This window comes from Plecotus auritus, assembly GCF_963455305.1.
Source record: "Plecotus auritus genome assembly, chromosome: 3".
In the NCBI taxonomy this organism is placed as follows: domain Eukaryota; kingdom Metazoa; phylum Chordata; class Mammalia; order Chiroptera; family Vespertilionidae; genus Plecotus; species Plecotus auritus.
This window is the reverse complement of record NC_137772.1, coordinates 153122943-153148940: the sequence shown is the minus strand read 5'-3', so window position 1 is coordinate 153148940 and position 25998 is coordinate 153122943. Positions and strand designations below refer to the sequence as shown.

Here is a 25998-nt window from a genome sequence, read left to right as displayed (position 1 = left end):
GTGCACCAATGTGGATCAAGCAATAGAATTCCACATGTTTTCATGGTGTCTATTCTGAAAACAATTGTAGTTTGTTGGGAAATAAATATTTTTTAAAACAGCATTAACCAAATATACACATATTCATATTTTAAATAGAAAGAAATTGTTGTGCCAAAACCGGTTTGGCTCAGTGGTAGAGCATCAGCCTGCGGACTGAAAGGTCCCAGGTTCGATTCCGGTCAAGGGCATGTACCTTGGTTGCGGGCATGTCCCCAGTAGGGGGTGTGCAGGAGGCAGCTGATCGATGTTTCTCTCTCATCGATGTTTCTAACTCTCTATCCCTCTCCCTTCCTCTCTGTAAAAAATCAATAAAATATATTTAAAAAAAAAAAGAAAGAAATTGTTGTAACAGCAAGTTTGAAATAATCAAAGCAATTAGCCTGGATACAGATTCAGAAGCAGTCAGCTTAAAAACTTAGAAGATGTGTATTCCAAGGAAAAAGAGGCCAGTGGGGAAGGAAAGGGATCTGGGTTTGAGGAAAATGAATTGAATCTAAGGCTGGGCTCTTAAAAGAAGTAAATTATAATGTCCAAAAATATTTAGTAAAGAAAAATTTCTTTAATAGTTAAGAAAGTACAGTCTGGCAGGTGGTGCCATTTTCTTCATGAAAAGACAGCTAGATTACATTTCCAGCCTTCCTGCTGGCTGGATATAGAGGATCTATCTGGTGGAGGATTCAGATGTCCAGAAGGTGGCAGAGCCATAAGTGAAATGAGCCAGTGCCCCATAATGACTGCTTGGCGGAAAGCTCTCCTCTAATCCTGCCAACACCCATCCATGTACAGTGACACAGATCCTGCCTTCCATAGCATGGAAATGGCAAGAAAAGGTCAGACTCAGGATATAATTTGAAGATGAAGCTAATAATACCTGTTGATAGATTTAACTTTAGGAGTAAATGGAATAGAATAATCAAGGATGATGCCTGTCTTTGAGTAACTGGATGAATGATGATTCCATTAAATCAAATAAGGAAGATTTACAGAGGAGCAGAGCTTGAGGGAAGATCAAGTGTTCTCTTTCAGACACATTAGATGGAGAAAGAAATGCAGACATATAAATGCTTCATGAGAAAGACCTAGTCAGATGAAGTTCTAGGACAGCTTTCTAAGCAGCAGTGGGAACTGCAGGAATCAAGGTCCTGGGGCAGAAATAAGTCCTGAATGAGATTACCTTGTGAGAAAGCATGGAAAACAGAACAGAGGAGACCTAGGAACTAAGCCCAACATCACTAAGGCATTTTAACTTTAGGCAAAAGAGCTGGCAAAGGAGCATAAACAGAGGCTAGTGAGGTAAGAGGGAAGTTAGAACTATACTGGCAGATTTTTGAAATTTTCTCATCTGTATCTTTTTATTATATCTGAGATTTCTCTCTTTCCATGCTTTTCTGCAAACTTCATAATTTATGACCCAACGATATATCATATTGTAATCATTTAGACATTTAGAATAGTAGTTTCAGTACATAAAGTGCAAACAGTGCATGTAACTTATTTGAAGTGATGACAATATGAAGAGCTACGTCAACTTCACAGACACACAGTGACAACCGTATCACATTCACTGCCTGGCCAACTGTGATTTTAAGACACCATCAGTGTTAAGATATGTCTTGATTTCAGAGATGTTAAAATATGAAAAGGCATGCATCTTAAAATTATGGAATGTAGTATATAAATGAAAGAAAATATTTACAGAGCAATATGTACCCTTCCTTACTGTGTACAATAAAATAAAAACATGTTATATAAAATAGCATTTTATTCAGAGTTACATTCACAGTGAAACATTCTAATCTACCTCATATTTTAAAATATTGGTTGAAAAGCACTAAATCTGATTTTGTGACCTATTAATACCCATGACTTGCAGTTTAAAACATAATGCCAATTTAGAATACTCTATATAGATGTCTGGCAGTGAAAAGAAGGTATGAGGTAGGTGTGTAAAACTGAGCAAAATCAATATTTTATAAGTTTGGTTGCTAATGCATTTTCATAAGCTAAAGAAAGCCATCGATAAATAGGGAATGAGAATATATTAGAACATAAAAAGGATAGGGAAGAATTGAAAGAGCAAGTTCTATCTTGAAAAAGGAGAGAATTATAAGAAGAGAAAATGTAGAAAAATTCTTAATATTGAAAATTTTATTCCTGTCTTGTTTAGTGCGGCTCATGAGGGTTTAATGTATTTTATTGAACTTTCAAATGATTTGTGGATTTATTTATCCTTTCCCATTCTTTTGTTTGTTTTCGTTTCATTATCCTGAGACATTCAATCTCCCAAGTATTTTTTAGGGGGAAGGGTTGTGATATGTTATTGTTTTTGTTAAGATATCCAACATCCCTTTATCTTTAATTCTACTTAATATTGAGGATACTTACAGTCATATATTTTTCTCAGATTACAATTTTTGCTGGACCTTAGGATCTCATAGGATATAGCCTCTTTCTTGTTCCTTTCTATTGATTATAATTTTAGTTCATTTTAATAGAATATGTTTAATACTTGATACATAATCATGATAGAAAATTCAAAGGTATTGAAGAGAAAGTAATGTTTCCAAGCCTGTCTCCCAGTTATCTTCCCCAATATTTTATCCAAAAGATATATTCTGTGCTTATCCAAGAGTATATCAGTCTTTGTGTGTGTGCCTGTGTGTATCTTCATAATTCCAATAGGATCAAACTACACTTCCTGTGATGTACTGTAATTATTTGTACTTAATGACATGACTGGAAGTTTCCACATACTTTTTAATATTTACACAGTGTTTATTTTAATGGATGTGCAAATGTTTTTTAAGGATGCTTAAATTGCTGCTCTCCTTTTGATGGGCATTTAGCTTATTATTTTAATTGCAGCCATAATTATTTGGGTAGACATGTTATTCTCACATGAGTTAATATCTGTAATATAATTTCACAGTCATGGAATCACCAGGTCAAAGATCATGTGTACCTTTAATATGGATACATATTACTAATATCTATCATAGTCACACCATTTTTTATTACAAAATTATTTTCATATCAACATATGAGAGAGACTATTTTTCAACTCCCTCGCTAACATATTTTGAAACATTTTGCTATTTACTGCTACGAGTTCAGTATATCTTTAATTTTCATCTCCTATTTTACATGAGTTTAGATATCTTTTTGTATGTTTCAGAATATTTGAATTTCATATTCTGGGATCTGACTGCTCCTATACATTTACTATTTTTCTCTTAAGTTACTGGACTTTTTTTCCAATTATAAGAGTATCCTATCTAATAAAAGAGTAATATGCAAATTGACCATCACTCCAACACACAAGATGGCTGCCCCCATGTGGTCAAAGATCCTGCCCCCATGTGGACACAAGATGGCCACCACAAGATGGCCAGCAGGGGAGGGCAGTTGGGAGGGACCAGGCCTGCAAGGGAGGGCAGTTGGGGGCGATCAAGCCTGCAGGGGAGGGCAGTTAGGGGTGACCAGGCCAGCAGAGGAGGGAAGTTGGGGGCGACTGGGCCTGCAGGGAAGGGCAGTTGTGGGGAACCCAGGCCTGCAGGGGAGAGCAGTTGGGGGGAACCAGGCCTGCAGGGGAGGGCAATTAGGGGTGACCAGGCCTGCAGGTGAGGGCAGTTAGGGGCAAACAGGCTGGCAGGGGAGCAATTAGGCATCAATTAGGCTGGCAGGGGATTGGTTAAGGGGTGATCAGGCTCGCAGGTAGAAGCGGTTAGGGGCAATCAGGAAGGCAGGCAGGCGAGCAGTTGGGAGCCAGCAGTCCTGGATTGTGAGAGGGATGTCCCAGATTGGAGAGGGTGCAGGCTGTGCTGAGGGACACCCCCTCCCATGTGCATGAATCTCGTGCACAGAGCCTCTAGTCTTATATAAGTAAGAATATTAGCTCTTTCATGTTATGTCATTTACAATTATTTTCCCATTTTGATGTATTACTTTTGACTTTATATATACTGTAATTTGTTTTTGCCAAATAGAAATTTTTATTATAAAAAAGAGGTGTTAATACTTTTTCCATGGGTTTTGAGATTTGTGTTATGTTTATACAAGCTTTCCCAAAATGTTAGCTCACGTTTTCTTCTAGCAATTCTTTATTTTTTTTACTTTAAAATATTTGATACACTTTGCTTCTGAACATTATGTAAGCTGGTATAAGAATTAGTCTGTTGCTTAAAATAACCATAAAGATTGGACAAAGTATACCGGGGGTGAGCAAAAGTGAGTATATAAAACACATAATTTATTCTTGTATTATTATTTATTTATAAATTATGGAATTATTTCTATTATTTATGTCTTATTATTATTTCATATCATTACTTATGATTTGTCTCTTAGGTAATGGTGGCTGGTAATTTAACCTACTTTCACACATTCCTAATATAAAATAACTGTTGTCAGGCATTAGTAAACAACCAATGCAGGGCCATGATCTTTGCAAATGAAAAATAACTCAATGGGAACCTTATATTAGTCTTAGTTTTCTCTCTGAAAGTTTTCTCCAAACCATAGCCAGAGAAACAGAATCCAAGCTAAGAATCTGTATTTTCTGGGAAAACAAAATATCAGTGTGTATTGATGTTAAGGTATATGGTATTTAGGACCACGATCCCAAAGAGGAGAAGCTGCAAAGAAGAACCCCCAAAAGTCTATGTAAAAATTTTCTGTGGGTCCTTGGCCGATTTCTAAGCTGCATGTGTCAAGGCAAGATTCTGGAAGGATCTTGGAGTTACTTGGAGGCTGAAGACCTGCACAGAGATTTCAGAAACTGCACAATGCTAGAAGACATTTGCAGTTTGGACCCAGTCAAAAATGAAGAGGTATTGGAGAACAGCCTGGGGCCTTACCAAGCAGAACATAAAAATCCAGAGACTATGTATACATTTCATTATATAATTTAAAACTAACTTACGACTAGAGAAATATCATAGATATAGCCAAAGGAAAAATAATATACTGGAAAAATATATGTGAGGGATCAATGGCAGAGTCAGTTGCCTTAATTTACAAAGAATTCATACAATTCAAAAAGAAAAGCAACGTGAGAGAATAATGTACAGAAAATATGAAGAGGTTATTTCCCCCCCCCCAAAAAAAAAAAGAAAATGGTCATTAATCGTATAAAAAGATATTCTTACTCATAATTGAGGTAAAAAGAAAAATAAATGACCACTTCCCACTCACCCATTTGAAAATATGGGAAAGCTTAATTGATACTCTGCACATGTAATGGGACAATAAATTGGTAAAATCTTTCTGTATTTGGCAGTATAACAAAATTTAAAATATACTTACATTTTACCTTGTAGTTTTCTTATAAGGATTTTATTTTGTTAATAGCTTTACAAAAGTTGGCCAAGATATACAAATGAGGACACTTACTATAGCATGTTATACTAGTAATAACATAAAACTGAAATTTAAAAAACAATGACTCCAGGAATAGGTGACTGAACAATTAATTTACTGCACATTATTATGCAACCATTGAAAAGACTGGGGTCTTTCTCTGTGAATTAATATGGAAAGTCTCACTTATTAGATGAAAAAAGCAAGATGCAGAACAATAATAGATAAGATTGAGGCTTTTTGTTACAGCAGCTAACATTATTGGGAAATGTAGTGTTTCAATAGGATAGAAGTAAGAAATGTCTGTTTGATGGGTAGTTCTGTTCCCAGGTTGTTTTAACACCCAGGTTGTTCCCATCTTGTTTTTTCACAGATATGAGCTAGCTCAAGCTTATAATACGGGAAAAGAAACATGTTGGCAGCTTGATATCTCCTAAAGCACCAGGTGGGAAGTGGTGCACATCACTGCCACTTCCATTTCATTGGATATAAAATTGATCAGCCCTAGCCGGTTTGGCTCAATGGATAGAGCATCAGCTTGGGGACTGAAGGATCCCAGGTTCAATTCTGGTCAAGGGCACATGCCTGGGTTGCGGGCTTGATCCCCAGTAGGGGGCGTGCAAAAGGCAACCAATCAATGATTCTCTCTCATCATGGATGTTTCTATCTCTCTATCCCTCTCCCTTCCCCTCTAAAATCAATAAAAATATATTTAAAAATAAAAAATAAAATTGATCAAATGGCCATATATAAGTTGCAAGGGAAGTTGGGGAATACAGTGTGGGAAATATGGCTTACCATTAATATGCCAAGCTAAAATACTTTTATATCAGATTTCGAAAGATATTTAGATTGACAGCTAGCAGTCTTTATCACAAATATATAAGTACTGAGAATTTTTTTGAAAAAATTTTTTCTGGAAAGAATAATAGAAACTGTTAACAGAAGTTATCTTTGGAGAGACAGATGAAAAGTGGAAGATGGAGACATTTTTCCTCTTTAAGGTTGCCTTTTTCTGCTTTCTTCTTTCTATCATATACTTAGAAATATTATACATTTATTACTTTTATTTTATTTATTTACTTTTATAGCAACAGGATATCTGAATTGATATTGGAGAAGAATTTAAGAGATGTTTAGAAGGTATTAGTAACAGGATTTGGAGGTCTTAAGTAATGAGACAGGAAATAGTCAAGGAATTTCTCAGATTTATGACTCAGACATAAATAGTATTGCCATTAACTGCAATGAGGAACACTAACTCTTTTGGTAGGGAAGATGATGAGTTCCATTTGGGACATAATGAATTTGAGTTGGCTGTAAAATTCTCACTTTGAGATGTTTAGCAAGCAGGTGGTTATATGGATTAGAAGCTAATGATGAGGCATGGCATAGGACAAACATTTGGAGTGCCTGTGGTGATTGAAATCTTGGGAGTAGATGGGATTGTCTGTGAGAGAGTACTTAGGGAAAAGAGGAGAGGACTTCTAGAATATCATGCCAACATTGAAGGGCAGTTAGAGGAAGATAAAATGACAGGGGCCACCTAAGAAGAATGGCCAGACAGAAGAAGAAGAAAAAAAAAAAAAACAAGAATATAGTATCATAGTAGGCATGGGGGGGACTGTTTTCAGAAGGAAAATTTGTCTAAAATTTCAAATTCTAAAAGGTCAAGCAAAATAAAGATTTAAAAATATCAGATTTAAAGAGAACTTCATTGATAAGCATAGGAAGAGCCATTTATGTGGAGTGAAGTGATGCCAGGCTGTAATGAGTCAAAGACTGTTTTTTCTTTTGTTTTTAAAGTTGGAATGATGTAGGTATATTTAAATTCTGACATGAAGTATGTAATATAGTATGTAATATAGAATAAAAGTAATTCTTTACAAAGAATAAAGACATACAAGAGATTAACCTTAGAAAGAAGGAGAAGCAGTTCTTTAGTTTTATTAGAAAAAAAGGAAAGATGGGGGTGGGTATATTTGTCATACTTAGTGACAAAAAACATCTCAAGCTGCAATCTAAAGTACATTATGTTTCTCTGTGAAATAAGGCAGAGCATGTCCTGAGAATAAGACTTTGAAGATAGGGTTTAGAACATTGGGAAGGTTTGAAATAGTTATTATGGAAAGTGAGAGAGGAATCTGAGTAGGGAACCATAGAAAGATTCTTTACCTCATTTAATGATTTTGCTCCAGTTGCCCTGAAGCAGATATGGAACATTCACACAGTAAGATGCCTTCATTTTTTTCTAAGACTGGGGTTTAATCAGGTGTCTATAAAGGAAAATAGTGTAAGAGAGTTTCAGGTTTTTAGCTGAACATGCAAATATGAGAATATGCAGAGACCTAAGCTAAATAGAAAAGAGACAACAGGGTGGATAGGGGGGAAATAGACCTGCAGTACCATGAAATTAATGGACAAGTAAATAAGTGAGCAATCTGGAAGGACAGGAGGTTGCAGTCAGTGAGTGTAATTTGTGATTTTTTTTAATTTTATTTTTATTGATTTCAGAGAGGAAAGGAGAAGGGGAGGGAAAGATATAAACATCAATGATGAGAATCATTGATCGACTGCCTCCTGCATGCCTCCCACTGGGGATTGAGCCAGCAACCCTGGCATGTGCCCTTGACCGGAATCAAACCCAGGACCCTTCATTCCTCAGACTGACGCTCTATCCACTGAGCCAAACCAACCTGGGCTGTAATTTGTGATTTTGTGAGTTCAGAGGTGGAGCAGTTTTAGGGGATAACAAGGTCCAGAGAGTGGCTACAAAATGCCAATTACAGTAACAGAGAGACCAAATTATTGAGCAAATCATCCATAAGCATATTGTAATCATCTGGGTCCCAAATTCTAAGACAATGGCACAATTTTGATTGAAAGGGAGATTGTGAGTCAGGTGCCAAAATAAGGAAGGATGCATGATCAGAAAGAAGATAGTATCTTGGGGAGGATTAGAGGATGGTACAGAAAAATAATATCACCCTCGAAGGAGCTTTGTCAGTGTTTAACTGTGGTCCCTAGTCCTTTAGTTCCAAGCAGTGGAAGTGAAGGAAATATGACCAACTGAGTTTTACAGAAAGTAATACAAAGTAACATAGCTTTGCACATAAAGGGATAATCTGAGGCAGAAAACAACAGGATTCGTGCTTTTTTTTTGACCTTGAATAAGTCTAGGAAGTAGTCATAGAGTTTTGGCAAAGATAAATACATTAGGTGTGTCAGAAGGAGAACCAAATAGGATCTCTAAAAGATAATCTTCCTTGCTTTTTATTGCATTGTATTTTTCTCTAGCTTACTGGGATAGATTCTTTAAATCTTCTTGGGAAACCTATAGATGTCCAGGTGTACCAGTAAACTAGAAGCCAGCTTTGTGGTATTTCTCAATGATATATGGAAGAGTGAAAGTGAAAGTGGTTATTGTGTGTGGTATAACTCATCTGGCTTTATGAGATGGAAAGATCAACATCTGATCTTCTCTTGCCATTGTTCTATGGACAATGTACAGATATGTGAGTCTGTACATGGAGAACTTTGAAGAGAAGAATCTGCTTACAAATTATAATTGCTAGATTGTCAAACCATGGAGCTGAATTACCTCCTTCATGAATAAAGTGGTGGCAGAAATGGGTCTAGTGTAAGCAATGAAAGTTTCTATCACCACCAGAATTATGTTCTCCTTCTATAACAATATAGTTCTACTATAAAATTTGAATAACTGTCTTCTAATGTATTTTGAGTTGGACATAGGTAAGGTTACCCAATAGGCCAGCCAGACAACATGTCCTTATCTAGGACTTGGACCCATGTCCTATAAGTGGCAATATACTGAAGGAATGGCCAGATATGAATCTAAGAAAAGTTCTAGGGACTTATATGCCTAATGTTTGTTTTTATAGCTTCCAATACACACTGAGTAAATAAGCAATCCTATTTAATGATCAGTGTCAATGACCCTCCCCTCACTGAAAAATATCTTTTTCCTACCTATCTCCTCTTTCTTATCCTAGATCTTTTATATAAGCTTCCCAATTCCTATCTACTTTTGGGCCTCTTTTTCTTAATTAGCTTTGAGGAATTGATGTAATAGTTTCTCAATTCTCCCCTCTGGTCTATACAGTGGGTTAAACCAAATTGGTAAAATTCCATTTAAATTTATTTACTTGTTTACATATTTATGTATTTTTCATGTAGATCTTAAAGTAATCCATGCAGCTAGATCTTTAACACAATAGACACTTCAGGATTTTTCAAACTCTTCAGAAAATTAATACAACTTCTTATGCAAGTGTGCCAAACAGAAAGCAGTTAATTACAAAGCATTCTGTAATATGCATTTTTAAAGGAAAACTTTGCTACAAACTAAGATAAAATAAGCTTTAAAACTCAATCATTTTTAAACTACAATATTTTCTCTCAAGGATATTGGAATTCACTTCAAAAGAGACTTTTGAGGGGGGGGAGGAAAGATTGCATCTCCAATTTGAGTACTTCCTTGAGTCCTTTTTCTTAATTAAATCACCTTTATATACTAATAAAAATTGTTAATTATATTACATAAATAATATAAAATTTGAGACTTTTTCTAACTAAATGTTTTCTGCTTTTTTTGTAGAGCAACTCTAAGGAGAAGGCCTTATCAACCAGGAGTAGTTTGTTCTCAATGTAGCAAAAATGACAGATGCACAGATTTTCTATGCAGTAAGACAAAGAAAGTAACTTTAACACACACACACACACACAAAGCTCATAGTGTGTAGGACGACAAGAAAAATGAAGTGTTGAACACTAGTTTTCCATTATCATGTTAATATAGTTCCTTTAACCACAATAGTATTATATTATCAAAGGATGGTTGAAACAGTATCATCTTTAGATTTTTCTAAGCTGCACAGCCTTTTCTGCCCTCTCTTACCTCTATTCCTGCCCTTAAGGACATACCAGAATGTCTGAAAGAAGAAATGAAAACTAATAGCTATACCCTGAAAAAGCTTCACAATTAATTCCTGAAAGAGCAGCCTTTTTGAAAATGACTGCTCTAAAAGATAAGCTATTTCAAAAGAGATAAGAAGTAATTTGCAGTATTTTTCTTAGGAGTGTTTCCTCTATAAACTCCTACAGTATGACTTTCACCAAAAAGAAGAGATGAATGGAAAAGCAAAATGATTCATTGAAAGAATTACCCAGAAACATTGAATCTTTATTTATAGACAAAGACCAAAATAAATCTTAAGCTTATAATTAAAAAGCAAAATATAAATATGATAACTTTAGGAGATATACAAGTGATGCAATTAATAAAACTTGGGAGGAGAAGAGAAAGGTAGAAAAAAATATGCTTAATTTCTTCATCTTTTAGAGCTAGAGGCCAAAAGATATAATTTAAAGCTGATAAATCAAACAAGAGAGATGTGGAGGATCCAAGATGATGCAGATTAGGTGGAAGCTACATTCACCTCTTCCCAGGACCAAACTGGAATTACAACTAAAGTATAGAAAAATAATCCTTGATAGCCAACTGAAGACTAGCTGGAGAGAAACCTTAAAATCAAGGATTTACAGAAGAGGCCACAGTGAGACTGGTAGGAGCTGTGGAAGCACAAAAGGGCTCGGTGGACACTCACAGTCAGCAGCTGTGTGTGGGGGAGGTCCCCCTGAGAAGTTTGGGGTGTAAACCCCAAGTGGGTCTCCCCAGCCCCAGAGCTCCAGAACCAGGAAAGGAGCCCACACAACATCTGTCTGTGAAAAGCAGTGGTGTTTCTGTCCACCAGGGAGAGACAGCTAGAAACACAAGCAAAATCTTAAGGGGCCAACACAAAAACTTTCATTCATAGCCACTCACCCTGGGCTCTGGTGGAGGGAGGGCAGAGTGGACTAGAGGAGCATGAGGAGGGTCTGGAGTTGGTGGCAAGAGAGCTGAGAGGTCGCCACTGGGATCCCTGTGCTAAGTCATTTCCCCATACTGAAAGAGTCATCTTTCTCAGGCAGAGTATTCCTCTCCATGGGACATCAGCCTCGGAGAAAGCAATAGCCCCACACCTTGGAATCTCTCTCACCCCACCCTGAGCCTACACCCTGGTGAGGAGTACAACTAAAGGATCTTTAAGTGAGCCTAACAGACAGAATGCAGGCAGAGACTGATCTCTGGATGTGTTGAGACTTCTGCTGATCTGTCCCTGGCCCAGTGCTACTCAAAACAGACCTTGGTGGACAGCTTGGTCTTTCCACATGCACCCAGGCCCAGAAGAGGGAGCCACAATCTGTGGATCATTGATAGCTCCAAAGAGTTTGCCCAGGGCCAGTCATAGACAACAGCTGGCATTGGCCAGCACCAGAGTCCTTCCGAAGAGGCCCAGAACCAAGAGGCCCAGTGGCCAGCTTCAGACAACAATAGAGTCTGATCCAATAAGCTTCACAAGCAGCATATCCATAGGAAGATCTCAGCAGGACAAAACCCTGCTGAGGTACATTCCACTCCAGGTGATCAGCATCTGCACAAAAGCTTGCACGTTGTGTCGGTGGTTGAGCCTCACAGTCGTCAATCCCACACACAAACTGGCTAAGAGCAATCAAGACTTAATGACAAAAGGAGGGCCCACATAACATGCACAAGGGGCATTATTAGTGCATCCAGCTCAGGTAATCAGGAAGAGTCCATCACTTGGTCCCACGGGTCACCTACTACAAAGGCAACACTGGGATTCATAGCAGATCTACATAATACATAGAAGCAAAAAGAAAAACGCAGCAAAAAAGGAGAGACAAGCCCCAAATGAAAAACAAGAGAATTCTCCCGAAGAGCTAATTAAAATGAGGGTAAGCAATTAATCCAATATAGAGTTTAGAGTAATGATTATAAGGATGCTCAACAACATGACAAAATTCATTGAACTGTACACATAAAAAGGACAGATTTTACTAGATGTCAATTACAACCTGACTTAAAAAAGAGACCACCTAAAATACAGAATGAATGCTAACTAACATTTTCATACTTTTGGAAAAAAAGATACCAGAAATATAAAAGAAAGTAGAATAAAGAATAGCATAAAGGATTAAAGGTATGGGATGGGGAAACCCAAAGATTAGGAATGCTTGACATACCAAAACACTGCAAGAAACTTCTCAAAGACCAAAGGGTAAAAAATACAAGAATCAATGAAACCAAGAGCTGGTCCTTTGAAAATATAAACAAGATTGATAAACTTTTAACCAGACTCATCAGTTCCCAAATAAATAAAGGGCTCAAATAAAATCAGAAATAAAAAAGAGAAGTAACAAATGATACCAAAGACATACAAAGAATTGCAAGAAAGTATTATGAACAACTATATGCCAACAAGTTGGACAACCTAGATGAAAATGGATAAATTCCTAGAAACATACAATCTTTTAAAACTGAATCAGGAAGAATCAGAAAATCTGAATAGACAGATTACAACCCGTGAAATTGAAGCAGTAATAGAAAAACTCACTACAAATAAAAGTCCTGGACCAGATGACTTCACAGGTAAATTACACCAAACATTTTAAGAAAAACTAACATTTATCCTTTTCAAACTATTCTGAAAAATTCAAGAAAAGGAAAAACTCCCATGCTCATTTTACAAGGCCAGCATGATTCTAATTCCAAAACCAGATAAAGACACAACAAAGAAAGAAAATTATAGGCCAATATCCCTGATGAACATAGATGTTAAAATCCTCAGGAAAATATTAGCAAACCAGATCCAGCAATACATATAAGAGAACATTTATTTGGAAAATCACGAGGTAGAAGAAGTTACTCATAGAAGAAATGGGCTTAGGAAACAAGTTATAGAGGTAAATGAAGGCCCTAAGACCTAGGGAGTGAGGAAGGTAAAGAGGGGAAGATGGGGAAGGAAAGGGAGAGGGCAGAAGGGAAAGGCTTAGGCATGCTCCCAGGAGGGAGAGCCAATCCAGCACCCATTTATAATAAAAACTTTCAGCAAAGTGGGAATAGAGAAAACATACCTCAATGTAATAAAGGCCATACATGACAAACCCTCAGCCAACATCATACTCAGAGGGCAAAAACTAGTAGTGTTTCCTTTAAGATCAGGAAAAAGGGATGTACATTTTCATATTCTTATTCAATATAGTGCTGGAAGTCCTAGTCACAGCAATCAGACAGGAAGAAATAAAAGGCATCCAAATTGCAAATGAGGAAGTAAAACTCATTATTTGCAGATGACATGATATTGCACATAGAAAACCCCAAAGACTCCACCAAAAAGCTACTAGATCTAATGAATTTGGCAAAGTAGTAGGATAAAAAATTAATATTCAGAAATAAGTGTCATTTTTATTTTTTTAAAAATATATTTTATTGATTTTTTTACAGAGAGAAAGAGAGAGGGATAGAGAGAAACATCAATGAGAGAGAAACATCAATCAGCTGCCTTCTGCACACCTCCTACTGGGGATACATGCCCGCAACCAAGGTACATGCCCTTGACCGAAATAGAACCTGGGACCTTTCAGTCTGCAGGCCAATGCTCTATCCACTGAGCCAAACCGGTTAGGGCAATAAGTGGCATTTTTATATACCAATAATAAGCTACCAGAAAGAGAAACCAAGAAAGCAATCCCATTTACCACTGCAACAAGGAAAATAAGGTACCTAGGAGTAAATTTGAAGCAAGGAGGTAAAAGACCTGTATTCAGAAACTATAAAACATTGAAGAAAGAAATTCAGGAAGATACAAATAAGTGAAAGTATATATATATTGTGTTCATGGATTGGAAGAATTAACTTTATTAAAATGTCCATACTATCTAAAGTAATCTATAGATTCACTGCAATTACTATTAAAATACCAATGGCATATTTTACAGATCTAGAACAAATATTCCAAAAATGTATATGGAACCAAAAAGACCCCAAATAGCCACATCAATCTTGAGAAAGAAGAACAAAGTTGGAGGGATTGCAATACCAGATGTCAAATTATACTACAAAGTGTCTGTACTCAAAATAGCCTAGTACTGGCTCAAGAACAGGCATATAGATCAGAACAGAGACCCCAGAAATCGACCCATGCCAAAAGAGGCAAGAGCATACAATGGAGAAAAGACAGTCTCTTCAAAAAATGGCATTGGGAAAATGGGACAGGTACACGCAAAAATAAGAAACTGGACCACCAACTTACACCATACTCAAAATAGATAAAAGACTTAAATGTAAGTCATGAATCCATACAAATCCTAGAAGAAACCATAGACAGCAAAATCTCAGACATCTCACAAAGCAGTATGTTTGCCAATACATCTCCTAGGCCACTGGTCGGCAAACTCATTAGTCAACAGAGCCAAATATCAACAGTACAACGATTGAAATTTCTTTTGAAAGCCAAATTTTTTAAACTTAAACTTCTTCTAATGCCACTTCTTCAAAAGATAGATACAGAGGCAGTAAAGCACCGAACAGACTGTCAAATTACAGCGGGAAGGCTGGGGAGTGTTGGGGAGGGGGGGAAATAGATCAACCAAAGGACTTGTATGCAGGCATATAAGCACACCAATGGACACAAGACACTGGAGGGTGGGATGAGGGCATGCGACAGGGGGTAGGGGAGGCTGGGGGAAGGTCAATGGGGGGAAAAAAGGAGATATATGTACTAATATATGTAATACTTTAAACAATAAAAAAAAATAGACTCGCCCAGGCCATGGTATTTTGTGGAAGAGCCACACTCAAGGGGCCAAAGAGTCGCATGTGGCTCACGAGCCACAGTTTGCCAACCACAGTTTAGGGTAAGGGAAACTAAGGAGAAAATAAACAAATGGGACTACATCAAAATAAAAAGCTTCTGCATAGCAAAAGAAACAAGAAAATGAAAAGGGAGCCCACTGTATGGGAAAACATTTGCCAATGATATATCTGATAAGGAGTTAATTTACAAAATATATAAGGAACTCATACCACTTAACAAAAGACAAAAATTGAATTAAAAATAGGCAAAGGGTCAAAATGGATATATAGATGGCCAAGAGACATATGAAAAAATGCTCAAAGTCACTAATCTTCTGAGAGATGCAAATCAAAACAACAATGAGGTATCACCTCACACCTGTCAGAATGGCTATCATCAACAAATCCACAAATGACAAATGCTGGCAAGGTTGTGGAGAAAAGGGAACCCTAGTACATTGCTGGTAGGAATGCAGACTGGAACAGCCACTGTGGAAAACAGTGTGGAGTTTCCTCAAAAAATTAAAAATGGAACTGCCATTGGACCCAGTGACCTCACATCTAGGAATATATCTTAAGAAACCTTAAATACCAATTAGAAAGAATATATGCACCTCTATGTTCATAACAGTGCAATTTATAATAGCTATGATCTGGAAACAGCCCAAGTGCCCATCAGCAGATTAGTGGATTAAAAAAACAGTGGTACATTTACACAATGGAATACTATCTATATACACTGAGTGGCCAGATTACTATGACTACCTGACGTTTGTAGGCAAATTAGCCATACACTGCATCGTATAGGATATGGAAGCCGAAGGCCTGTTCAAACACCTTTGCTGTCTGCAGTTACCAAGATAAAACATTTCCCATTTGCACAGGAACACAAGGATTGGACAGTCGAGCATTGGAAAAAAGTCATGCGGTCCGATAAATCATGTTTCCAGTTGCATCATGCAGATGGCAGAGTGAGAATTTGGCGGAAACAGCATGAAAGCATGCATGCACCCCACATGCATGAGTACAACCCTTCAAGCTGGTGGGGGTAGTGTTATGGTTTGGAGCACGTTTTCCTGGCATGATTTGGGCCCTTTAATTTGTGTGGAACAACGTCTGAATAGCACAACATACTTAAGTATCATTGCTGATCAAGTTCATCCTAATGGAATGGCTTCTTCCAACAAGACAATGCGCCATGCCACGGTACTCGTATTGTGCAGGAGTGGTTTCAAGAACATGAGGGAGACTTTACCTCGCTTAGGTGGCCCCCACAATCACCAGATCTCAATCCAATTGAGCATTTGTGGGACAAAGTTAAAAGAGCCATCAGGCAGCTGGTTCCACAACCATCAAATCTCACAGAACTGGGCAGTGCTATTCATCAGGCATGGTGTCAGATTCCTCGCATCACCTTTCAACATCTTGTGGAGTCAATGCCAAAAAGAATCGCCACAGTATCGAAGGCAAAAGGTGGCCCAACGATATACTGATGGGGTGGTCATAATAATCTGGCCACTCAGTGTATATAAAGGCCTAAGCGACTGCTACGATGGAACGACTGGAACAACTGGTTGCTATGATGTGCACTGACCACCAGGAGGCAGACGCTCAATGCAGGATCACCAGTGGGGCTTGCTAACCAACCCCCTGGTCCCTCCCCCTGGCCGGCAGGCCTCAATCTCCCAATCGGGGCTGGGACCCCAGGCTGGGACGGTGAACTGGGGGTGAGTGGCGGCAGATGCAGCCCATTTCTCAGGGGGGCCAAGGGCCAGCTTCCTCCTCGGGGCTGGTGGCCAACCTCCCAGGTCCCTCTCCCTGTCCCTCCCCCAAGCCAGCAGGCCCTGATTGGGGCCTGCTGGCCAACCTCCCAGTCCCTACCCCTGGCTGGCAGGTCCTGATCGCCCAATTGGTACCAGGCCCCGGGCTAGGACAGGGAACTGGGGTGGGTGGTGGTGAATGCAGGCAGTGAGGGGAGGAGAAAGGGGGGAGGTGGGGAGGTGGGAAACTGTGCAGTGGCGGCGCATGGGCAGCGAGGGAAGGAGGAGGTGGGAAGGCGGGGAATCTAATCGTTCCTGACCACCAGCCAGGCCTAGGGACCCCACCTGTGCATGAATTTCATGCACTGGGCCTCTAGTGCAGCTATAAAGAAGAAGGATCTCTTACCCTTTGAGATACCATGAAGCAAAACAGTCTAGTCAGAGAAGGATAAGTGTCATATGATCTCACTCATATGTTGAAACCATATGCCTATGGTTTCTAATGAAGTAAACTGATAAACAAAATAGATCCAGAGACATAGAAGCATGGAACAGACTGACGAATCTCAGAAGGATGGTCGAGGGAGGGGGAGAGCTTAGCTAAAGAACTTAAATATATATATGCATAACCCATGGACACAGACAATAGTGTGGGGAAGGCCGGTGGAGGGGGGAGGGTAGAGGGGGTCAATGGGGAGAAAAGGGGACATCTGTAATACTTTCAACAATAAAGATATTTTTTTAAAAAAAAAACCAACATGGTACTGGCATAAAAACAAACATAGATCAATGGAGCAAAATAGAGAGCACAGAAATAAAACCATCCCCAACATTACTAATCATCAGAGAAAGGAAAATTAAAACCATGAGATATCACCTCACACCTATCATCAAATCAACAAACAAGGGTTATCAATCATCAAGGATGTGGAGGAAAGAGAACCCTTGTACACTGTTGGTGGGAATGCAAATTGGTGCAGAAACTGTGCAAAGCAGTATGAAGTTACCTCAAAAGAAAAAAAAAGGAATTGCCTTATGACCCAGCAATTCTACCTCTGGGAATTTAGCTGAAGAAACCCAAGACACTAATTTAAAAGAATATATGTTAATTGCAGTGTTATTTATAGTAGCCAAGATTTGGAAGCAGCTCAAGTGTCCATCAGAAGATGAATGGATAAAACGGCTAAGGTAGACTGGCCGGCATGGCTCAGTGGTTGAGCATCGACCTATGAACCAGGAGGTCACAGTTCGATTCCTGGTTGGGGCACATGCCCGGGTTTCGGACTCATTCCCCAGTGTGGGGCGTGCAGGAGGCAGCCGATCAATGATTATCTCTCATCATTGATGTTTCTCTCTCTCCCTCTTCCTTCCTCTTTGAAATCAATAATAAAAATATACGGAAAAGAAAAGCTATGGTACCTTTACAGTCCAGGGGTGGGCAAACTTTTTGACTCGAGGGCCACAATGGGTTCTTAAACTGGACCGGAGGGCCAGAACAAAAGCGTGAATGGAGTGTTTGTGTGAACTAATATAAATTCAAAGTAAAGGAGCAGAGGGGAGACCAAGAGAACCGGATAGAACAGCCGGATCCGGCCCGCGGGCCGTAGTTTGCCCACGGCTGCTTTACTCAGCTGTAAAAAAGAAGAAAATTTTATCCTTTGTATTAGCATGGATAGACCTGAAGAACATTATGCTAAGTGAAATAAATCAGTCAGAAAAAAACAAGTTGCATATGATTTCACTCATATGTGAAGTTTAATGAACAAACTGAACTAATAGCAAAATAAAGACAGACTCATAGATAGAAAGCAGGCCGACAGTTTGGAAGGAGGGTTGTTAGTTGGGGAGTGGAGGGATTGAGGAAAAAAGAAAGTGAAAGAACTCATGGACACAGACAACAGTATGGTGATTATTGCAAGGGGGTGTGGGGGAGGTGGAAGAGTGTAGACGGCAGATAAGTGGTGATGGAAAAAAATAAAGAAATAAAAACAAGAGAAGTAAATATAAATGTACTTAAATATTTGATCAAGTGCAAAAGTAAAAGAAGAATGTAATCAATAAAAATTGGTGATGAGAAATGAAGATGCAAAAAAGAAATGTACTAATTACATCATTGCTTATTCTAAGCAATCAATAGATATACACAGAATAAAGCTGAAAAAATATATAGACTATATGGTAAAAATTTTTAAATGAGCTGTAAAATAGAAATGTTTACATAAAATACATAGTAATAAATATGACCAAGCACACAAGGTTGAAATAACCTCAAAAATCCAGCAGAAGATTGGTTCATCTCACAGGTGCCGGAATAGTGATTTCTAAATTTTTCTCTAAGAGTTTTATCATTGCAAGACCCTAGGTTGCCACTGTGCACTCTATGTGTCAGAGCTCATTTATCCTCCCACTCTTTTTTCCTAATGGAATCCAGGAAAGGTTATCTGACTTTTTATGCCAAGGTGAGCAGAGGAAAGAAAATTTATTTCCTGAAAGGTATTATGACAGCTTTGGGCTAGATAGCAAAAACCAAACTATAGAGTTAACTTTGTCAGCTAGGAAATGAAGAGCAACTGAAAGCTTCTGAAAATAAAGATTCAATGAGGAAATTGAGTAGATTCCGATGATTAATTTGCAATGATCAGTGTAGGGGAGAGATTAAAATAAGAGATGTTCTAGAGTCCTAGATTACTGATCCTATAACAATCTTGAGAAAGCAAACATGATTTATATATGACATGATTTAGAGACAGAATTAGTTCTGGAATTCACACCTCTTCCTATCCTTTCATGCTCTCTGTAGCAGGCGGGCTTTTACTAAAAGAAAATAATATTGGACTTTATGGTTGGGTGTTGGTAGGACAGCAGAAATCAAATATAATAATAGTATGATTCCTGAGAGCTAGGAAAATAATGTCATTATTTTTGGAAAAATTATTTTATATTTTAGAGAAAGACAAAATGTATGTCATTCTTTATTGACTTCCTTTTTTCCCCCCCCTAGGCAATGAAGATCGTGACGAAGTCACATGTATGTATTGTTGTCCTTTGTTTCTTTAACAATTTAACTACTTTATGTGAAATCCAGTTTTCAATTGCTTTTTTATTGACAGATTATCATTTTTGGTATCCAAGATGGGAAGTGCCCCGGCCACTTGTGTGTGACCCACTCTGCTTATTAACTTTCTTTTTGAGAACATTAAGTTTTTCATTATGTATCACAATTGTTTTGATAGTACAGTCTCATTTTCCAAATATATTATTGGAAGAACAGATGACATTTCCCCCCGAGGTAACAAAAAGAGAGGAAGAAGAGGAGGAAGAAGAGGAGGAAGAGGAAGAAGAATCAGAGGAAGAGGAGAAAGCAGAGGAGGAGGAGAAGGATGAGGATGAGGATGAGGATGAGGATGAAGACAAGGAGGATAAGAAAGACGAGGGATAAGATATTACCACCATCATAGGACAAAAGTATAATACCAAAAAGCAATATTTAAAAAAAAAAGAACTTGAGTTCAAATAAGAAAAAAATATGTACAAGCCACTATTGCAATACCTTTTATTCCCTTCTCATACTTATTCAACAAATTTAAATTTGAAAAACAAAGAAATGAACGAAAACATGTATTTTATTAATAAGTATGGGAAGGCAAGCTCTTGAGAACTAAGAACATATAAAGAAGTGATGATAGAAATACTAAGATTTCACTATGTTGTCCTGATAAAGGAAAAAAATTCCCATTTCCTAAATATGTTTCTATCTCTGTGTTTTTAAGATTTTTAATGTGTGTTAATAAATTTCTCAAGCATTAATATTTACCTGTGAGGTATTTAAGACCATTCCAAGTTCAAGACAACCATTTAATAGATAACTTTTGGTTTTGTTGTTTTTATCATTACTATCATAGTTGCTATTAGCAATGTTGATTGTGGTGGTGGTGATATTCTCCATGTGATGTCAGGGCATCAAATATCATTATTTATTTTTGTAATATACATGTTTGGAATGGTTTAAGTGGTACTTGTATATGCTGTTAGGAGATAAATTTATTATTTCTACTTTATGTGCAATCTTTCATTAAAGCCTTGATGTAATTCTTTATTAGGCTAAATAATTTGTTGCCACCAAGGGCTAATAAATGTCAAAGGCTTACTTAGTTACAATTGAGCAATCTGACTGCTTCTGAGTTTAGGTGATAAAATAAACTTTAAAAAAAATAATTATGTACTTGTAGTTAATTAAAAATAGTATAGTAAAGCCCAGTTGGTGTGGCTTAGTGATTGAGCTCAAGCCATGAACCAGGAGGTCACCAATGAACCAGGAGGTCTCTGTTCCATTGCTGGTCAGGGCACATGCCCATGTTGTGGATTCACTCCCCAATGAGGGGCATGCAGAAAGCAGCCAATCAATGAGGCTCTCTCATCATTGATGTTTCTATCCTTCTCACCCTATTCCTTCCCTCTCTCTGAAATCAATAAAAATATTTTTAAAGTATAGTAAAAGTGCATAAATTAGTAATATAAATTAACTACTTACAGCTAATACTAATGAATGAACTGAATAAAAATACCTAAACATAGCAAAATACATCAAATGGTATAAACTATATGTTAATGAACTCTATTATGTATATACTAGAAGCCCAGTGCACAAAATTCGTGCATGGGGTGGGTATCCCTCAGCCCAGCCTGCACCCTCTCCAATCTGCTGGCTCCCAACTGCTCGCCTGCCTGCCTTCCTGATTGCCCCTAACCGCTTCTGCCTGCCACCCTGATCACCCCCTAACCACTCCCCTGCCAGCCTGATTGATGCCTAACTGCTCCCCTACCAGCCTGGTTGCCCCTAACTGCCCTTCCCCTGGTCACTCCTAACTGTTCTCCCCTGCAGGCCTGGTCACCCCTAACTGCCCTCCCCTGCAGGCCTGGTCCCTCCCAACTTCCCTCCTCTGCCAGCCTGGTCACCCCTAACTGCCCTCCCCTGCAGGCTTGATCGCCCCCAACTGCCCTCCCTTGCAGGCCTGGTCCCTCCCAACTGCCCTCCCCTGCTGGCCATCTTGTGGCAGCCATCTTGTGTCCACATGGGGGCATCCATCTTGTGCGTTGGAGTGACGGTCAATTTGCATATTACTCTTTTATTAGATAGAATGAAGTCAGCCTCTGTTGGGAAGCACATGAGACTTGGTTGGAAAGTTTGTAAGGAGGACATTTTGAGAAAAGAGAAGTGTGTGGTAGGCCACCTGCCCTGTTTAACAGACTTCTGACTTAGGGGAGACTTAGGGGAACGTCAAATGGGCACCCCTAATTATTTCTTGACCTTTCCAAACAAGTCTGTGCATGTGCAGACCCCCGGGTGTTTACTGGAATCTTTATGCCTAATCTTGGATACCCTTTCCTTGAGGACAATGCAAACACCTATGTCCTCCCAAGATTACTCACCCTACTGATAGTATCTAAAGATAAAAACTGCAATAAAAGCCTAATGAGGCAGGCAATTGAAGCTGTCTGGTGGCTATAACCAGTCCCTTAGCCTCTCTTCATAGTGTAAGAGTAATCCATTCATCTGTCACTCAGGGGCTGCTGGTCAGCCCTGGCAAACCTCTTTTCTCCCGAAACTCTTAAGAAATATAATATCCTTAGGCAGATAAAAGGGCTGGTTATCATAGTGATTTTATTTTTTAAAATTATTATTTGATATTCATATACTACTTTGTAGCTTCTAACATGTTTTCATATAATTATTTTATACTCAAAACTACCCTATGGAGTTAGTATTGCTTCCATTTTTAAAATGAAAAAAAAACCTGACTTTGGATTTGTGAAGTGGTTCAACTTAGGACAGAGGACATATTAACTTCTGAACATTCTGATGCATAAGTAGAAATTCTTCAAGGTACCATGTTCAATTCCCAATATGACTAACTTCTACATTTCTACATCTACTCTTTAACATACTCTCCAGGCAATTTCATAGATTATGATTGCCTTAAGCCAGTGGCTGTTAACAGGGTGCAATTTTGTTACAACCCTCCCCGACCCTGGGACATTTGGTAATATCTGGAAACATTTTTTTATTATCATGACCAGAAAGGTACTGTTGGTATCTAGTGGGCAGGAATGCTGCTAAGCATCCTACAATGCTCAGGACAGCCCCAGAGCAAAGGATTATCTGGTTCAAAATGTCCATAGTGCAGAGATCAAGAAATTCTGCTGTAGGTTAGTTCCACCCTAGATGTGTGTAAGTTATGGATGCGTTCTATGTTACTAGAGACCTGGTGCATGAATTCGTGCACCAGTGGGGTCCCTCAGCCCAGTACTCCCTTGTATAAATGTATTTCAGCTTTTCTCCACTCACCTAATAATGGGCACTTGTCCTGCTTCCAAATCTTGGCTATTGTAAATAATGCTACAATGAATATAGGGGCAAATTGTTTTTAGCGGTGTATATTATTCTTTCAAATTAGTGTTTAATGACTAGCTCAATTAAAGGTCATTAGGTCTAAAAACCCAGTGTTCTGCCTTGTAGCACTTCTCTTCTTTCAGAAGTACAATTTCCTTTTGTGCCACACGGGGGAGGCGGGGTCTGTATTATTAAAACTTCCTATGTCTTTCAGCTTTGATTACTACAAATTCCTACATAATGAAGCTTTCCTAACTTTCAGTGGCAGCAGCAGGATTTCCTACTCACTCATACCATCCATACCAACAAGGGGCTCTGATATTCTAATAACAGCATTTGTTACTGATTTACTAATCTAGCACCTTTCACCACTGCATCTTTCTCTCCCCTCAGTAATGATATATGGTCCTAGGTAGGACCAGGGTTACATTGTACATTGAACCCAATACACTGAAATCTCTGTTTCTGATCCCTTCATCCAGAAGGAAAAGAAGAAAACCCAAGGAAATAGGAAAACAATAAGGAAGGAGAAGGGGAGAACCTCACATGTCTCATGTGAGGTTCAACCTTTGAGCCCAGGAGTTACTATAGTAACCAGTCTAAGGGAATAGTGACCAATCAGAGGGGATATCAAGGCACCGGGATCTACAGCCTTTATAAGCCATATGGAAAAGGAACTCAGTGGGACTCTTTCCCTCTCCCCATGTGGGAGTCTATACTTGCTATACTACCATCTGTCTGTGGATTCATTCTTCGACTCCAATGGACAAGAATCCAGGTTCCAGTCCAAAAATTCTGTTTCACTTTGAGACAGCATGGAGGGACCTGGAGAGTATTATGCTAAGCAAAATAAGTGAGTCAGAGAAAGATAAGTATCACATGATCTCACTCATATGTGGAATCTGATGAACAAAATAAACTGATGAAAAAAATAGATCCAGAGGCATGGAAGCACAGAACAAACTAATGAATCTCAGAGGGAAGGGGGTGGTGGAAAGAGATTAATCAAAGAATTTATATGCATACTAGAGGCCCGATTCATGCAATAGGCCTTCCTTCACCTGGCTGCTGGCACCGGTTTTCCTCCAGCACTCGGGACCCAGGCCTTCACTCTGGCCGCCGCCTTCTGCCTTCGCTCCAGCTAGAGTCTCTGCTCCAGCCGGATTCTTCGCTGACTCCGGCTGGAGTCTACAGGCTTCTCACTGACTTTGGTCGCAGGCTTCACTTCACTCCAACCAGAGTGCTGCTCCTATAGCTCCCTCCACCCCCGGCTCTCCCCCTCATAGCAGGCGTCCTGCCCCACCTGGCCACTCCATGCCTGGAGTGGCTGGGGGACTGGGCCGCCGCCATCTTTGTCCTGCTAATTTGCATATTCCCTCCTGATTGGATGGTGGGCATCGTGGAGGTACAGTCAATTTACATATTTCTCTTTTATTAGTGTAGATATGCATAATCCATGGACACAGACAAGGGATACTACTTTTTACATAATGGGATACTACTCTGCTGTAAAAAGAAAGAAAAATTTTCCCTTTTTAACAGCATGGATGGACCTGGAGAACTCTGATTAAAGAGTCTTGAGATAATCTCAGACTATTCAATCAGAAATAAGCCAGTCAGATAAAGACTAGTACCATAAAATTTCACTCATATATGGAAATTTTTTAAAAAAAATTTTGTTGATTTTAGAGAGGAGGAAGGGAGAGAGCAACAGACATCAATGAGAGAGAAACATTGATTGGCTACCTCCTGCAGGCCCCCTACTGGGGATCAAGCCCACAACCCAAGCATATGCCCTGACTGGAAATCTAACTGAAGACCTGTTGGTTCCTGAGTTGGCACTCAACTGCTGAGCCACACCAACCTGGCTATGGAATTTGATAAACAAACTGAACTACCAAGTAAAATAGAGACAGGGGGACGGGGGATGGAGGATGGAAGAGGGCATATCAAACTAAAGAGTTTTTGAACAGCAAAGAAAACCCTCAACAAAATAGACAACCCACTGGATGGGAGAACGTATTTGCCAATGACACATCTGATATGGGTTTAATATCCGATATTTATAAAGAACTTATAAAACAATACCCAAAACAAAAACAATCCAATTTAAAAATAGGCTAAAGACCTGAATAGACACTTCTCCAAAAAGGACATACAGATGGTCAATCTACCTAATAAAAGAGTAACATGCTAATTGACCATACGTTTGCAACACCCACCAGCTAATCAGGAGTGATTATGCAAATTAACCCAACAAAGATAGTGGGTTAATTTGCATACACAGGCACCAAGCGGCCGGGGGAGGGGCGGGATGCTTGCATCGTCGCCATGGCAATGATACAGGCATTCCACACCACCCCAGCCACTCTGGGACTTTGGACAGCGTGGGAAGGCAGAAAGGTGGCTTCGGGCTGGAGCAGAAAGGCTGCTCCAGGCCAGAGCGAAGGCGGTGCCAGCAGTGAGGGGAAGGAAGGCCCATTCTTGCATGAATCTTCGTGCATCGGGCTTCTAGTAGATATATGAAAAGACGAGGGGCCCAGTGCACAAATTCGTGCACCTTGAAAGGAACTGTGGGCCGCAAGGCTGCAGTGGGCACAGGGGTAGGTCTCAGCCCATCCTCCATGCCCCTGCCCGGCCCCTCCTGCCATGGTCCCTGGTCCCCTGTCTGACGGCAGCCCCGATGCCAGCACCGGCCCCACTTATACCCGCTGACAGCGTGGAGCGAT

At 39.2% G+C, this 25998-nt stretch overlaps 1 protein-coding gene across 1 annotated transcript in view; it reads left to right on the top strand.

The window, feature by feature from the left end:
• GLIPR1L2 (GLIPR1 like 2) overlaps positions 1-20317 on the top strand; it is a gene marked incomplete at both ends in the record, with an annotated part of 41203 nt that extends 20886 nt beyond the window's left edge. Inside the window, 3 exons of the mRNA XM_080660195.1 lie at positions 10019-10104; positions 19880-19906; positions 19989-20317. Of these exons, the coding sequence (XP_080516321.1) occupies positions 10019-10104; positions 19880-19906; positions 19989-20317 (442 nt within the window). The remainder of the gene's footprint in view (positions 1-10018; positions 10105-19879; positions 19907-19988) is intronic.
• Positions 20318-25998: the final 5681 nt, after the last annotated feature.